This window comes from Panthera onca, chromosome C1 (genome assembly GCF_046562875.1).
Source record: "Panthera onca isolate mPanOnc1 chromosome C1, mPanOnc1 haplotype 2, whole genome shotgun sequence".
NCBI lineage: Eukaryota > Metazoa > Chordata > Mammalia > Carnivora > Felidae > Panthera > Panthera onca.
Genome location: NC_138346.1, coordinates 15729761 through 15747882, shown reverse-complemented (window position 1 = coordinate 15747882; position 18122 = coordinate 15729761). Strand labels below are relative to the sequence as shown.

The 18122-nt window shown below is 44.5% G+C and overlaps 1 protein-coding gene across 1 annotated transcript in view; it reads right to left on the bottom strand.

The window, feature by feature from the left end:
* Positions 1-1990: 1990 nt before the first annotated feature.
* Positions 1991-18122, bottom strand: part of FARSB (phenylalanyl-tRNA synthetase subunit beta) — a 72072-nt gene continuing 55940 nt past the window's right edge. The window contains exon 17 of the mRNA XM_078450844.2: positions 1991-2778. Within this exon, the coding sequence (XP_078306970.1) occupies positions 2627-2778 (152 nt within the window). The 3' untranslated portion in view covers positions 1991-2626. The remainder of the gene's footprint in view (positions 2779-18122) is intronic.

Sequence of the window (18122 nt, the reverse complement as noted above, 5' to 3'; positions counted from 1 at the left end):
TGTACGATTTTCTATAGTTGAGATTTTTAACTTTGTTTTTCCGTGTTTTTTTATAAAACTCAAAAACTCCAACATTTTGGATAAGTAGGTGACACAAAACACCAAGTGATCTAGGGAATCCAAGTCGCTCATTGTCCCAAACCCATTTGTTAAGCATGTGACTTTTGGGCATATCATTAATCTCTCTGAAGGTTGAATGTTCCCATAAGGCAGGGAGAATTCCTACTTTATCTCCTATGATTATCATAAAAACGTACATGTTGCAACAAGATCACGGGCGAAAATATAAAACTCGAGAGGAATACATGAGTGTCGGGCTCTAGCAGTCTTCTGTAAGCTAGAACAAGAAATCAATTATATCTAATTTCCCTTTTCATACTAGGGCTCCCAGTTTTCACTAAGAAGGTGTGTTTTCTCCAACATAGGTTTTGGTAGTACCCACGACTGGCCCGGCCCCAGTTCAAATGCCTCAGCTGGGACAAGTGTAAGATGATCTGGCCGTGGAGCCTCAGTTCCTAAACTGGTGGTTCATTTCTCCTAACGTAGCCGATATCGGTTTTCTTCCTACAGTTTCCCTGCTTCAGAGGGCAGAAACATCCCCGTGATGGATGGAGTTGATCTTTCCCCTTTCATGCTGGGATATACAATCAGAAATCAGATGTCAGTGGGTTTTTCATTACAAGTAGTTTCTGACCAAAAAACATCCAGGTGGCTGCCTGCTAACAGGGTATCTCAGGATATCCACTCACTTCAACCATGGCTATCGCATGGCCCACGAACCTGGACTTTAACTACAGGCAACCTGAAACTGGGGGACAGTATCTCCTGAAGAGTGGACCAGTAAACCACTTTAAACAGACACACCAATTCTACAGTTCATGCTTTTACCCTAGGCATAGATGTGGGGTGCAGGAGTATTAACCACGCTAACATGTTTCTCCCATCTTTGCTGAGGTAATAAGCTACATCCTAACTACCATGCCAGTTAGGACAGATCCGTCCCATCGTCCCCAACAGCTTAGCCCTCTACCCTCTGCAGTCCTTTCCCCTATGCAAGCTCTAGCCAGCCACTGTACCACTGACTCTTATAGAATTTCATTTATGTGCAATCACATGTAGTCTTGGGTCTGTTTTTTTTTTTTCCCCCCCTGAGCACACTTAGGGATTCATTCATGTTCTTCTTCAGTAGCTCATCCCCTTTTACTGCCGAGAACTACTCCATGATACGGATGTACTATAATTTAGCTATTCAGCTGCTGATGAACATTTGGGCTGAAGCTACTGTAAATAACACTGTTCCCTCTGTTTCCACCAGCAGGACACGGAGGTCCCACGGCACGGGTCTCACCAATGCTCGGTATGAGCCAGTCTTTCAAATTTCAGCCATTTCAATTTGTACTGTGGTTTTTATTTGCATCTCCCTGATGACTAATGAGAATTTTTCCCGATGCTTATTTATCTGCAGGAAATATCTGTTCAAATCTTTTGTCCATTTAAAAAAAAAAACTGGGTTGTCTTAACTTGTAAGAAATCTTTAGGTATGTATGCTGGACACAAAACCTTTTGACGTACATTCTTTTTTGTGAGCTTTCTCTTCATTTAAATGCCGCACACAGAACAGGGAAGGAGTGGTGAAAGTCTGTATGTTCACAAATCTTACTAGGCTGGACACCGCTGCCCTGATTCAGAGCAGTAAGAGGGTTGGGTTTCTCTGTAGTAGGCTCAGCACAAGCTCCAAGAACCTAATTCTTTCTAACTTTGTTAGTTATTTCTACTGGACTTAAAGTTTTACATTTTATTGTTTCATCATCTTAACAGGAACTGAGAACTTATCTCAAACATTCGACCTTTTTTCAGTACCTACTGGAGGAGTCTAGATCAAAGAAATAAAAGTAAATTAGGAGGCAAGACAAGGCAGACCGACACACTTAGCGTCAGAGGAGAGACCTAATACTTCCCTGCAAAATAAGACAGAACCTAGTTGCTCAACTAAGTATTTAAAGCCATGATTTTATAGTATTGATTACAGCAGAATGTATAGCCTGGGGCAAAAATACTCTTTCATGGTTTCCGAATGTTCATACCGCACTGCTATCAACACATTTGTTTTAACTCGTCTGGCAGAACAGATGTGTGTTGCGTGAACTCCGTCTCAGGATATCAGAGTGGAAACACCCACGCACCTTCAAGCCCTTCAAATACTCGAGTCTTCTTTCACTTTCAAAGGACTTCGAGGCTGTAACTGCCAGACGGCCGCTGCTCCCTAGTCGTTTCCCAAAGCTCCTGCTGTCTCCCACTGCTGGCTGCACGTCAGATGGAGAAGGAACAAATTCTCCCATTCTCCCGCATCAGCGCTGGTTTCATCAGCAAGGCTCCGGCCTGCGGTCCTCTGGGCTTCTCCTCGTAACGCGGCTTCACAGACAGCGTGTTCGCACAAGCTGGCCTAAGGCAGGGAGCGGGCGGCCTCTACACACGGAGCCAGACACGACTTTCTACTTTATTAAACATTAAGTGCAAGCGAATGGTCCCGGGGGGGTAGGGGGGGGTGGGAGGGCGGAGACGACTCAAGGACACCGGGGAAGGAGCAGAACGCTCCGGGAGAGAGTCACACGGCAGAGACCCATCTTCACAAAAAGGGCTCGATGTTGATTTCCAGGGAGGAGCAGGGCATGGTCAGCTCAAATTTAGTGATGACATCAGGATGAAGGACCCCGAGCTTCCCGATGCTCTGACCCCTGGCCAAGATCTCGGCGCATCTCCCGGGGAAGAAAGCAGCGCCTGAAAGAGAGAAATCAATGTTTCTCCCGGCCAGAGAGTCAACAGACATTTAACACCGCAGGCTCACTAGTCTGCTTGAAAAAGAACTTCTTTAAGTCACTGGCTAGTAAATGAAAGTGCTTCCTCACACTTTCTAATCTTGAAATTACTTTTGGTATTACAGCTAGCAACTCTTACAAGGAAAAGGTTAAGCAGTAAATATCAAAGTCAGGGTCCTGTATGGTTTGTCTTTTTCTTTCTTTTCTTCCTTCCTTCCCTTTTTTTTTTTTTTTTTTTTTTTTTAATCCCAGAGCTCCAGGCCGGAAGGATCAAGAAAAGGAGGCTGACGAGCACAGCTGGAGAAGTCCTAGGGGAACCTGGCAGGGAGGAAGGACAAAGGGGAAAAGTGAACCGTAAAACTGATGACCTTACATGGGAAGAACCTGTTTTGAAACAGGTTTTTCCATAGCCATCCTTGCTGGATAAAAATTCATTTACTATTCCACCCTCAGTCTTTTCTACCTTCTTGCACAGAGAAGCACAAGCTCGCGCTGTCATCGGCAGGCTTAGGCCTTGTTAGCAGAATGCAACCCCCATTCCTGTCGGAGAAAGCACTTTCTCAGCAGTTCTGGAGCCTCTCCCGTAAAACCACAGCAAAGGCCAGTACCAAACAAGTCTGGGTTGACCCCCGATTTACTTCAAGATAGGCAGGAAGTGCTCTCTTCATCTGGTGTCAGTGCAGAGACACGGCTCACCAAACCAGGAACTGGTACTGAGGCTCAAACAGCCAAACACAAGCAAACCTACAAGCCCCTCCAGATTCGCCAGCTGGCCAGGGCCGCAGAGTTCAGCAGTGCTCATTCCCTCCTCAAGGTGGGGGTGGGGGTGTGGGAGCTGACTCACTTCTCTAGCCACCAACTCGAAAAGCGATCAGGCCCACAGCTCCTGACCGATTCAACCGAAACATTTACTGGCATGAACTATAAATACCCAGCAGGTGTGGGCCACAAGCCTGCAGCCTGCCGTTTCGGAGCGAGTGCATTATTTATGAAAGGATAAACTGCTGAGTCTCTGCTAATGGCTCCAAGGTCGGCATGATGAAGAGGAGCGGAGGGGGACCACGAACACGTCAGTACCAGCTGCACCACGAAGACGTGGAGGACCAGTTCACACACTTCCCAGTCAGCCCGGGACTGGGCTGTATGTATGTTTATGTTCCTGGAAAACAGGGTTTTGTTTATTTTTGAGAAAGAACGAGCGTGCGAGAACACGCAAGCTAGGGAGGGGCAGAGAGAGGGAGACAGGATGGAAAGCAGGCTCCACATGGTGAGTGCAGGGCCCGATGCGGGGCTCGACCTCACAAACTGAGATCAGGCCCTGAGCCAAAGTCGGACGCTTAACTGACTTAGCCATCCAGGTGCCCCCACCTGAAAAACATTTTTAATTGTCACTCTTAACTCCCAGAGCACCGTGGGCTGAGATACAGAATGGTCTGTTCCTCACCTCCCCCTAAACAATTTCGTTCCAGTGTCTTATTAGAAGATTTCACTGGACTGCATTTGGAGTTTATGTTTGGCTGTGCACATGAATCCACGCTTGGACAGAGGGGGGACTCAACACAGAAAGCAAACCAGACGAAGTGAGAGATATTTCACTAAATCTGATAAAGATGGCACACTTTAGCCCCATGTACAAAACTAACCCCACCCCCACCCTAATAAAAGAAATCTTCAGACAACAAAGCGTGGAGCTTGTCTAAGCGTTGACGGAAGCAGTGTAACCAAGAGCCGGACACTGGAAGGACCGCTGAGGAGGCCGCTCGCTCCACCGTCCGTCGCCCCTTTACACACACACACAACTACGGCTGAATGCCCTACGCTAACTGAAACCACCAGCGGCCGATTTCTAAAGGCCATCCAGAAAGAAAGGAGGCTTAAGACCTTCCCTGCTAACCCTGCTCCGTTGAAGAATCCTCCCCGTGTATCAGAATCCTTTTTATCTATCTTCAAATTCCAACTTGATTGGATTCATTTTAACTGAAGCATAAAACCAGACTATTTTAGAATCTAAGCCAGATGTACTAGTTCTAACAATGTTAGCAAAATAAAGCTGAAGAGATAAGAACTCAGAATTTTTACTTCATAAAAGAACCTTTGGAATCAGCACTTTTTACCAAAATTCAGTCACATTCTTCTTCAGTGAGCAAGCATGCTCATGCCATCTGCCCCTTTCTCCAGAACTTCCGACCACATTTGGCTTTAGCTTGTTAACCAGTCAGGTCCTCGGTCAAAAATGTTCCTATCACGAAATACAATTTCCCTCTTTCCAAAGAAAACTGAAATTCACTATGATGCATTATTTAAGACCTATTCAAGTAGGAGAGGGCTCTAAATAATGTCAATGCCAAAAGCTCTCAGGCCAGCACACGGGTCCGTCCGAGTCATCACCACAGGCTAACCTGGCCGGGGTCAGAGGACCCTGCTGTAGAGCAGCCTCCGCACCAAGGGGGCCTCGGACGCCTGGACCAGGGGGAGCCCTCCTCTACCCACCGCACGGAAGAGGGAAGTTCGGTAATGGAGTTCTTCGGAAACTTCACTTCGCTGAAAACTGCACCCTCTAACCCGTGACACCACGATGGTTTTTTTGCAATTTCTCTTTCCTGACAAGGTCAGATGATAAGAAGTACTTCTTTTTTTTTTTATTATTATTTTTTTTAATGTTTACTTATTTCTGAGAGAGAGAGAGAGAGAGAGAGAGAAAATCCAAAGCAGGCTCCAGGCTCTGAGCTGGCTGCACAGAGCCCGACGCGGGGCTCAAACTCATGAGCTAGGACATCGTGACCTGAGCCAAAGTCGGACGCTTAACCGACTGAGCCACCCAGGGGCCCCAGGACTTCTGATTTTATGGACTCTTCTGTTCAGTTAGAGCAAGGAGGAAGTTTCGGTCTCCCACACACAGGTTGAGAGGCACACAAAGGGACTTCGAAGGGTACGGAGAGGACCTAAAAAATGGACCTCCTGACTGATGATGGGTGTAGACTAGAAATACTGAAAGAAAATTTAAAATTATTGGAACACAAGCATTTCTTAGTGCTTTTTAAAACGTTATGGCTCAAACCAAACTTTGCAGGCAGAAATAAATCACTCCAAGGAAGAGAGACAAGAAATAAGAGAATTGCTTCGCTATGGAAACAAAGGGAACACACTGGAGTAAAGGAGCCATCAGGCCCGAGTTCAAAGATGATAACGTCTCCCATCGACAGCAGGATGGCTGAGCTCAGGAACACAGGCAGATCGATGCACCGTAACGCACTGCCTGGGACTGGATGCAACTTAAATCAGTCCTTCTAGGAGAAGTCACATCTGAATGCAGCCTCACCACGGGTCTGGGCTTGTGAACAACCAGACCTGGATGTCAGAGGCTACTCTAACCTCAACACAAAACAAACACATGTTTCTGGAGAAAGAGCGGCCTGCTGGGTCTGGAGACATAAAGCTGCCAATTCAAGGAAAGTCATGGTGCCCTGTGAATGGGAATTCTAAAATTCAAATTCTACAAAATACATCTGCTTATTACCCTTCTTCACGTGTCTAAGCCCAAAGAGAGGTCCTGGTTTCCGGGGGTACTAAGGTGTGTATAAACACGACAATTTTCAACCTGTGCCCAAAACGCTCCCTGGCAGAGAGCTCCTCGGCTCACTTCTCCACCCGGTTCCCTGCAAGGATTAAACTCTCGGCTTTGCCGGTATCCATCACAGTGAAGCGGCTTCCAACGGAAAGCAGACCCAGGGGAAAACAGTGCTCTCCGCTGAAATCCACGTGGAAGCCCAGACAAAAGAAACATCAGTTAAGCACAAGCAAGAATTTAATTTCCAAAACCTAGTGGGGTGTAAGTAAGTCCCTTAATTAAAGCTTTTGTAGCATCTCCTCCAGGTCTGTAATTGTGTCTCTGGCTCGGGCGGCAGGACCACTTTGAGGACCTTGGGGGTAATTCTCGGCCAGTAACGTGGCACCGCACCCAGTCTTTAGCACATTTTCTGGCTAATTGACCTTCAAAGCGTTGGTGAGCTCCCACTCTTGCTCGCTGCCAAACACCTTTCACAGTTTCTTTTTGCCCCTGTCTTTTAGGGTTATATTAGAGGCCCAAAGTTTGGATAAGCTTCACACACAGAGCCATTCCTATAATTTTATGAAGCATCGGAAGTAAAGGTTTAAGGCGGTAACTGAGCAGACCTCTAATCCGAACGTGGCACAGCATTATCAAGCACGAGGCTCTTAATTCCTTAACCTTAAACCCCTGCCAGTGGCTATATTCATCTGGCACTTTATTTTGACCATCGCTAACAATCATCTACTCATAATTTTACTTTTCCCTTCACATCACTGAGACATGCCTCAGGATTCAAATCCCCATATTTAACTGCCTGCAATCTGGTACTTCATCACCCAGATTTTTCTCTAATAAAAAGGCAAGAACAAAATAAAAAGGGGGCAAGGGGCTCTGGAAAAGGACTGAGTGTATCTCACATGTGTCACAGCAAATAACAGAAAACACCACTATCGGCTTAAATACAAATAACCACATAGAGCTCTCCATAAATTCAGGGACAAAATACAAAATGCAGAATCATACAGATACCATAAGCCACTGAGCTGACTGTATTTTAAATCTGTTCTAAATGGCTGATGATGTGATATGGGGTGGGGATAGGAATCATCATTTAACAGGCTGATTCTAGGGCTGGCACCTACCAAGCCTACCCCTTCCTCTCCGAAGTCCTAATTCTAAATACCATCCCACGGTGCGACAGTCCATCCTAGGAAAACACGAAGGACAAGGACATTCCCAGCCTTCCATCCTGGTGTGACGTGGGCAGAGTGGAACGGGGCTGAAACCACAACCCCCTACGCAGGGCTCCCCTCCTGGTTTCCCACCAGCTTCCTGAGAGTGCAGTGACCAGAACCGTCTAACTCTGCCACGGGCACGTCAACCTCACTTTCCCTTTCTAAGCAGTGTTAGCTTAAAGGAAGAGAAAGAACAAAATATAGGGCCTCTTTTAAAAAACTGAACACACACTTAAACCGAACATGGGTGCACAGTAGTTGGTTCTTGAAGTGTCAGAGGCAGTTCTTGGTGTAGCAGCAGAGTGGGGAGACCCCATCGGGCAGGGAGGAGGCACGACAGAGACAGCATGTTAACTTATAAAAACAAAGAAAAACGTTTTAGAAGGAAAAAAAAAAATCAGTATAATTACTGAGCTATAAACCTGCACATTTTTTTTTCCCCCAATCTCAGTCCACTAAGGTTGGGAGAAAAATATCTCTACAAAGCTCATTCAATTTGTAAGCGGAGACTGAATAATTTCCAACTGGTAATATAAAACACCCGTTTCCCCCTAGATGTATATAATTCTTTGCCTTACATCTGAAGTGAAATATTTATGGTACCTAAAGTCTTTAAAGAGAGGGGACCTAATCCCTTGAGTTTAATGGCTATCTTTCATCCCTTTCAGAAGATCAAAAGAAAGAAAAAGCCCTTACACAACTTTACAGTGCTAATCCCAACACACCTGCAGACATCATTAACTCTTAAAGCAAAGGCCACCGGACGTGAGCAGAGAGGGTGCCTACTTAACCCCACAGCACGGGACCGAGGAGGAAACCTGCACTCACGGCAACAGCCTACGGAGACTGGGCAGGGCAAAACCCCTACTGCAGGTAAGGACTGGATCCTGTAGACTTTACTCTTAAAAAGGAATCAGCCGAGCCCAGACTATCTAGTCTTCCAACAAAAGGAAAATGTCTTCAATAAAAAATCTTTCAAAGCAGTGAGGCTGTGGCCATCTATGGCGTCATCGTGGCAACTGTGATTAGCAACCTGGCTGAGCCTTTCAGTGCCACTGACCCCCAGGCCACTGCACATCGAAACTACCATGCAGGCTGCTGCACGTTTGGGGCTGGCCTCACAGTGGGCCTGTCTAACCTCTTCTGTGGAGTCTGCGTGGGCATCGTGGGCAGTGGAGCTGCCCTGGCTGATGCACAGAACCCCAGCCTCTTTGTAAAGATTCTCATCGTGGAGATCTGGCAGCGCCAGTGGCCTCTGTGGGGTCACTGTTGCAATCCTGCAGACCTCCAGAGTGAAGACGGGTGGCCAGATGATCTGTATGGTGGGGCCGTGTCCCACTGTTATTTGTGGTTTTCCTGGGACAGCTGGCCTTGCAGGGGGCTTGGTGTTCAAGGGCCCTCCCTGCACTCACTCATTTGTCAACTTGGAGGCGCTGCCTGGCTGGAGCCTCAGTGGGGGAAGCGGGTCACTGATGACCGTGCGCAGCTGTGCACCTGTGTCCCAACTCCACCCCAACCCATTTTCCCGGTGTTTGTGAAATAAACGTGGTATTTGTCTGGGTCAAAAAAAAAAAAAACAAAAAAACACCTTTTAGAATGAATCACCACAGGGCACCTGGGTGGCTGTCATTAAGCATCTGACTTTGGCTCAGGTCATGATCACACTGTGAGTTCAAGCCCCACTTCTCTCTCTCTCTCCTTCCCCACCCCACCTCTCATGGGATTCTCTCTCTCTGCCCCTCACTCACTTGTGCCCTCTCTCAAAATAAATAAATAAATCACCATAATCACTTTATGACAAAACTCCAAAATTTCCCAGTTTACTTTGTATCAACAAATTTGTAACTTCGTGGCTATCACTTTTTAAGATCTACTTTAAAGTCTAGTCTATGTCTCTCTCATACCTACCTACTCATATTTAAAAAGCTGAAGAAGGTCAACAATGTTAGAATTTAAATGTGATCCATCCAGGGGTGCTTGGGTGGCTCAGTAGGTTAAGTGTCTGCCTCCGGCTCAGGTCATGATCTCATGGTTCCTGAGTTTGAGCCCTGCATCTGGCTCTGTGCTGATAGCACAGAGCCTGCTTGGGATTCTCTCTCTGTCTGCCCCTCCCCAGCTCATGCATGTGCACTCTCAAACATAAACTTTAAAAAAAAAAAAAGTGACCCATCCAGTTGCGATTTTAAATCAGTCTCAAATTTACTTGTATAAAACCAAAGGATTTTTAACTCCTGGTTAAAAAGTGTCCTCATGGACTACTGATTTTGACAACTCGTATTCTAAATAATGCCATTGTCCTACATTTGTCTGATGCTTCCATCATTTCCCCTAACCTGTTACATTTCTTAAACACATTAAGACAGTTTTAGAATATCAACTTCAGAAATAAAACGTAGGACCATCCTGCTTTCCTAGACTAATAAAATGGTTCTTTTCTAGTTTTTCACCTAATAAAATCCTTTAAGGAGGCAGTTTCTCAAGGCAAGTATGAACACCTTTACACTTTCTCCACAATTATAGTGAAATAATAATAATCATAAGGAGACCATCGTAGGGTTAACTGGGGAAAGAATGGGAATGTTAAGTATATAAGACTATCTGTAATTTCACAATTAGTTAACTTATTTCAGACCTTTGACAAACATGGAGTAAAGAGAACTTCAAGCGTGCAATTATGGCGGATGGGCCGTAGTTTCAGAACTAGATTTCTGCTGACACGTAGGGAGTGCGCGCAAAAAAGGAAAGAACCTGAGACTGTTAAACTCTGCCTTCTACTCCTCTCCTTCCGTGCGTAGGAAGGGCCGGGCCGCAGCCCCAGTCAGCCCTGGCCAGGCCCCCGAGGACGGGCAAGTTACAGATGGGAGAAAGCAAAGCACAAGGAGATTAGGGGACTCGCCCAAGGCAAGCCACAGGATCGGACGGTGCCGACGGCCACTGAAACGGGGCGCCTGTGTGTGTGTGTGTGTGTGTGGCCCAGAGCACAGATGGCCCACGGGATAATGTTTTCAACCTTTTGGTCAAGCTGTCCATGTTTGCAAACTTCTGGTTTAAAATAAAACAAACAGAACTTAAGAGGGGGAAAGAAACCTGACAACATCTAACCTCAGGACAGACCCAAGCAGGCTCTGCAGAATTATCAATACAACATAATACTGACAAAACCTAGAGCATTCCAGGGAAAACAACTATGTTTTTTCAGAAATCTCACACATCATAGGCACGCTAAGAATAAATTCCAGATTCTTGAGACAAGGCTACAGTAACATGAGCAGATAGAGCAGCACCACAGTGACCCCACCTAAAAGGCGAGGAGAACGGCGCATCCGTCAGAACCTGTGGCAGGGCCTGCTTTCGAAGCTCTGAAACTCCTGCATGATCTGAACCCCGGAAACGACTTCGGAGAAGATCTTCCCTGTGCCTTTATTTCAGAGATGAGAAAATGGCCACCAGAGAGGATAAGGAAACCATACGGCTAGGTAACAGCAGAGCTGAGATCACAAGCCCAGTCTGTGCTGCTTTTACCCACTGTCACTTTTCTCAAGGGCAGAGCTGAAATCTACCCGGAGTTTACTCTGCAGAGTATCCATCCCAAATGCTTTCCCAAACTCACCTGCCTCTCCACAACTGTGTGGTGCAGACGGACAGATGCCAGCATCCCCCTTAGAGACGAAGAAGCCCGCACGAGGGCATGAAGTCCTAGGTCACGCGGGCTCCAGCGACACAAGGACTGGAAGCAACATCCGGTGTTTTTACTGCACCGCAGCTGACGCGCGTCCCCGGGTCCGATGAAACATACCCTTTCCTATCGTTTCCACTGCTGTCTATACCACCTTGGGATCTGCATTTCAACTTAGTTTATATCCACATGTCTAAAGACATTTTTAACATCTCCATTACATTTATGTCCTCGTTTGCCAGACTGTTCTTAAAGTATCTTATGTTGGACTTGTTCCCAATTATTCACTGTTATATATAGGGCTTCTAGAGTATATACTGCTTTTTGCTTTCTCCGTTTCTTCCCCTTTGCCAAGAGTAATAGCACACAGTCAAAAAAAAAAAAAAAAAAAAAAAAACAGGAATCCTTGTCTAGCTCATTATATACCAAAGTGTTAAAGCAACAGATTTCTAGATTTCTAGCAATGGTAAACCACAAACTTACATTCATGGGGGTCATACTGATCCCATCTCGTACAACACCAATTAAACGATGCTTTCCCTTGCGTGGTATCAAGTCCTACCTTTCTTAGTTCTACTGAGGGGGAAAATGCATCAAAGCCGCCTAGGAAAGTAATTCCAAGAGGAAATCTCTGTTCAGAGAATGTAATTCAAACAAGCTAGCAGGCCTTAGGAATTAAGAGAACTGATCGGAAACTTTCCCCTCCTGGAAGGGGAGTGCCACGGTATAGCAGCTGAGACGACAGCAGTGACAGAGTGCCTACCAGCTACTGATGGTATTACTCACCAAAACAAGAAGTTCTGGAGGCATTTAGAGCGAGGCATTTTGTCTTTTTTTTTTTTTTTAACGTTTATTTATTATCGAGAGACAGAGAGAGACAGAGCATGAATGGGGGAGGGGCAGAGAGAGAGGGAGACACAGAATCAGAAGCAGGCTCCAGGCTCTGAGCCATCAGCCCAGAGCCTGACGCGGGGCTCGAACTCACGAACCGTGAGATCGTGACCTGAGCTGAAGTCGGACACTCAACCGACTGAGCCACCCAGGCGCCCGTCTTTTTTTTTTTTTTTTAACGTTTATTTATTATCGAGAGACAGAGAAAGACAGAGCATGAGCAGGGGAGGGGCAGAGAGAGGGGGAGACACAGACTCGGAAGCAGGCTCCAGGTTCTCAGCTGTCAGCACAGAGCCCAAACGGGGGCTGGAACTCACAAACTACGAGATCATGACCTGAGCCAAAGTTGGATGCTTAACCGACTGAGCCACCCAGGTGCCCCCTTATCTGGTATTTTTGCTCCAGGGTTTACTCTTTATGGCCTTCAACATCACTCAGAAGAAATAAAAATACCATAACTACAGTCACATGGTTTATGTTTACAATAAGGCAAGTAAATAAAGAACTGCCTGTATTTGCTATTATACTGGGCAGTGCCGCTGTTCCCCCACATTTCTTCTTCCATGTCTCCCTAGATATGCTCTTTTCACATAGGAGTGTGGCTGTCACCATGGCATGGTTTCAGGGGGTGGGTAGATTTTTCTATTCCACTGAATTAGCCCCCATTCTTTTTGAAATTTTTATAATGGGACCAAACTGTTCTCCCTTCACAATCAGAAAGGTGACTAAAAATCAAAGCATCTCTTTAAGTTCACACTGATATGTATCAATGGAACGGAAGTCAGATCCCTTCCTGAAAATAAAGTATTTTCAAAGGATTAGAAGGAGACAAATAAGAACCCGGGTCCTAGAGGCAGAGGGTCGGTAGGAAGAACACTAGAGACACAGAAGGATGGCGAGGGCCAGGGGTTCTCAATGCAAGCTGTCGATTTCACATTTGGCCCGTCTTGCCCAGAATAACCGTCAGCAGGAAGAGTGTGTTCCTGACCCCCAACCCGCCTGAACCTGCAGGTTCTCAGGGGTAGTTCCAAGTGCCCAAGTCACCATGTGACTATCTGCATGGATTTCTCAAACAGGTCAAGATTAGACCAGAGCTATTCAACACCAACATAAAGCAAAATAACTCACCAGGACCTAAGCTCTCAACTGAATGAAGTTAAACTGTCCTATCGTTTATATAAAAACATTGGGAGCACTTTTTTTTTTTCCAAATTTTTAATGTTTACTTTTGAGAGAGAAAGAGAACATGAGCACAAGTGGGGGGATGGGCAGAGAGAGAGGGAGACACAGAATCCGAAGCAGGATCCAGGCTCTGAGCTGTCAGCACAGGGCCTGACATGGGGCTCAAACTCACAAACTGTGAGACCACGATCTGAGCCATTAACTGACTGAGCCACCCAGAGGCCCCAAATATTTATCTATTTCTGAGAGAGAGAAAATTAGAGACAAAGAGACAAAGTACAGAAAGCACGTGTGGAGTTGGGGACAGGCAGAGAGAGAAGGGAGACACAGAATCCAAAGCAGGCTCCAGGCTCTGAGCTGTCAGCACAGAGCCAGATGTGGGGCTTCAACTTGGGAACGGTGAGATCATGACCTTAGCCGAGGTCAGACACTTAACCGACTGAGCCACCCAGGTGCCCCGGGAGCACTTTAAATGAATGTCAATCTATGGGATTCCTGCAATGATGTAGAGAGAAGACTAAGCTAAAAGGCAGAAAGGAGTCTAAATAAAGGATAATATGGAAAGCAGAGAGAAAAGGTGCTGGCAGATGAAAGAACCTCTGGAGAAGACCGACATCTAACGAACGTCTGGTTAACTTTCCACTTCCCCAATGCCCCACAGTCTACATTAAAATACATGGTTTTCATTTTTTAACAAAGCAGATTATGGCTTAACATATTTTTATTAACCTTTAGTTATTTTTGAGGGATTGAGAGAGAGAGAGAGACAGAGACAGAGAATGAGTGGGGGAGGGGCAGAGAGGGAGACACAGGATCCGAAGCAGGCTCCAGGCTCTGAGCTGTCAGCATAGAGCCTGATGTGGGGTTTGAACCCACTAACCATGAGATCATGACCTGACCCGAAGTCAGGTGCTTACCCTATGGAGCCACTCAGGTGCCCCTGGGTGTAAATATTTTTTTTAAATCAGGGGTGCCTGGGTGGCTCAGTTAAGCACCCGACTTCAGCTCAGGTCATGATCTCGTCATTAATGAGTTCAAGCCCCGCGCGGCGCTCTGTGCTGACAGCTCAGAGCCTAGAGCTTGTTTTGTTTCCGGGTCTCCCTCTCTCCGCCCCTCCTCTGCTCATTCTCTCTCCCTCCCTCCCTCAAAAATAAATTTAAAAATATATATTTTTTTAAATCTGCAAGCATTAGTTTTTAAGGCTCTCAGAGTATTGCTTGTTTAAAAAAAGGGGGGGAGGGGAGATGTTGGTCAGTGATTTTTTTAACGACATTTTAATTTCCTAAACCATAATAGATGGTAAGCTATTAGCTACTAAGCAGTGAGAGTTACTATATCAAACTATACCTCTGGCTCAACTATACACAAGGAGGGAGCAAAACAGAGACTGAAAAAGGTGTTGGAATACAGTGGAATGACTTCATTATTAATCTAAGAGGATAATACAAGTAAAAAACTCCAAAAAAAAAAACCTCACCAAAAAACAAAAGGCCCACAACCCCACAAATACATCACTGTAAACAAAGTCCTTGGATGGGAAACCTGGTTATTAAGTTGCAAAGCGCTCTGAAAGGATGATGGGTATCAACATTTGCTCCAGCTCCTGTGTAAACAGGATCATACACAGAGTCCTCTGCTCTGATACATAATGTATTCTTGAAACAGTTACAAAATAAACCCAACATTTAAATACACCATCAGCTAAAAGGTTTTTATCAATTCCCTAGTTATGGCATAAATGTTTCCTTTTGGAATCTGAATCTTTTCAGTACTACCTGATTAAGGTCTCACTCACCTCAATTTCTAACTACCCCCCTTTACATATAAATACGACATTTATTTTAATGTTGGGAAAGACTGCTAATAGACTACAGGGCTGGGCTGATTAAGGACACTATCATGCCAATCTCTGCTTGCAAATTTCTTGAAACCGGTCTACACAGTTGAACAACACAGGTTTTCTTTTCTTGAAAGGGTCCCACCCATTCACATACCTGCATGTTTTCTCCTGTACCTGCTTCAGTGTAACTAATGGACTTCCAAAACTCATTTCATCTTTTAAAGATATCAGAGATAAAAGTTTGGATCTCTTGTATTCCTTCATGGATTCCAAAAAGCATTTACCATAAATTTAGGAAATCAAATAGTACCATTTAAAAAAAGAGCAATAATTGGAAAACAGCATGTATCAAAATCTACAAAGCAAATGGAAAAAGAAAAAGACTGGATCTATTCCTCAAATGTACTCAGGATAAATTACAGAGAGGTTTAAATGTAAAATGATGAAACACTTAAGCACTAAAGGAAGCATGGAGAATTCCTCCCTCATCACAGAATGGAAGAAACTTTATGACTCAAAATCCAGAAGCAGTAAGGGAAAAGACTGGGAAGTTTTATTACATAAAAATCTACATGGCAAAAAAAAAAAAAAAAAAAAAAAAATTTAAAAACTTAGAAAAAATAGTTGGCTGTACATCACAAAGGGTTAGCATCCCTAAATGCGTAAGTTTCTAAAAAGAGGGAAGAGCAACATACCTAAAGAAAAAATAAGCAAGACCTATGAACAGAAGGTCACAAAAGTAGATAAAAATGTCCTGAATCGTGAAAATACGTTTACTCGCTCACAAGAATAAACCAGCTACAACTACAGTAGACACCCTTTTCCTCCCGAAAGACTGTCCCTCAAATGGAGAAGTCTGACAAGCCTGTGAACAAGGTTCAGGAAAAAAGGTCTTCTCATCTGCTGCTGGGTTTGTATGATGTTAGGACACAAGTCCTCCAGAGGGGTGTTTGCCACTATCTAATAAAAGTATGAATTTATCCTTTGTCCCAGTAATCCCAAACTTCTAGGAATCTTTCCCAAAGAAACACTAGCAAAAACACCAAATAACATATGCAGAGATATTCTTCATGGCATTATCTGCAGAAGCAAAAGACTGGAAACAGCCTAGCTATGTCCACTGATAGGGAATTAGTTGAGTAAACTGTGGCACTCCAGTACAGCACTCTGCAAACGTCATAAAGAGAGTGAGAGAGAGAGAGAGATCTCCATATATGGCTGCAGGGTGATCTCCAATGTAGATTAAGTTTAAAAAAAAAAAAAAAAAAAGTACAGAACAGTATGTAAAGAAAGTATCAACTCCCTAGTTGAGAACATGGAGAACACAGACACACATTTAAAAAAAACTACAGAAAGACAACTGAAAGTAATAAAAATCATAACCTATACAGGCAGTGAGGGAACAGTGTGATCGGAACAGAAACGAAAGCTGGAATTCTTGAAATGTACTTCATTTTGTAAGTTCTATCCTAAGTACAAAGAAAACTGCAGATAACATTTAAATTGTTTTAATAATCATACTGATGTCATTTTGAAAAACAGAGCGAGCAAATAACTTCATCAGGAACCAAGATTTTCAATGTAAAGGAAAGAGCTATAAATATAAAGTCAAGTATAATAAGTAAAAATCCTCTAAGTTGGAAATATCCATATGACTCAATGTTTTCTTGTTTAAAAGAAAAAAACAAAAACAAATGAACGGTTTCCCCAGCCCTGCACACCAAAGTCCCAGAAGCAACTTCTTCGGTAGCAGTAAGCAACCTCGGCACCCAGACTGCGATCTAAATTTGATTTCTCACTAAAAGGAACCAGGGCCACTTGGCTATATACCTGCTTCCAGGTCTGACACAGAACATATATATGAGCCCAGAAATGTTTTCTACATTATTACCAGCTTTAGAAAAAGCTCCATTGTATACAACGATTTTCCCTCCCCGCCCACCTTCATTTTAATAAGAACCTCCTGACAAAGGTTTCTTAAGACTTAAAAGTCTTTCCCCCTACTTTTCCAGGACAATTCAGCCCTAAAGAGGCTAAAGAAGGCAGAAATCCCCACCCTAGGGACTGTGTGTCCCCCAGATCAAGAAAGAGTCAGCATGGGAGTGTCAGAGCCTAAGGGGGTGGAGAGGACATCCACAGCTGAGCAGAGGACAGCCCTGAGGAGGCAGGGGAAAAGACGGAGTCTGGTTACAAACAAGGGCACTGATCCAGTAAGTAAATAAGTCAGGAACAATGCGAGCCAGGTTGAAGAGACACACAAACACGGAACAACAGAAAACTGGAATGAACCCTGAATGTCTGGGCTGGAATGGGAGCACTGCTATGGACTTATGGTCTTAGAAAATACACACACACATACACACACACACAAAGAAAATGTATATGTGTGCACACACATACACATGCAAATAACTCTCACCTCCAACAGCAATAAACACACCCTAAATCTTGGCATTCCCTAATAAATAGAACCAGGATGGAGAAATGGGGCAATGGAAAGTTCCAGATAAGACTGGGAATATTTTCTTGTGCCCAAAGCAAGCGAATGCTAATAAAGAATAGGAACATGTTAAAAGGACACAGAAGCCAGCTTGAAGGAACCCTCACTGGCCAAATTGGGGACAATGTAAGCAACTCAATTATTATAATGGATTAAAATACTGAATAAGAAATAGTCCATACTGATAGAAATAGGAAGATACATTAGGAGCAGGACATTTAAATAATTTCAAAGTTCTTCCCACAAAATGTTTATTATAATAGAGAAAGGAATAACTTTATAGTAGTAAAACCTAGTACATACACATCCTGTAACGGTTAAAGTGAACACCATCAGTCATGAAATAAATGGAAATTGGGCCACTTGAGACGACAGCATTATTTCTGTTACATTCCGCCAAATCTGAATCTAACGGTAAGGAAACCTCAGACA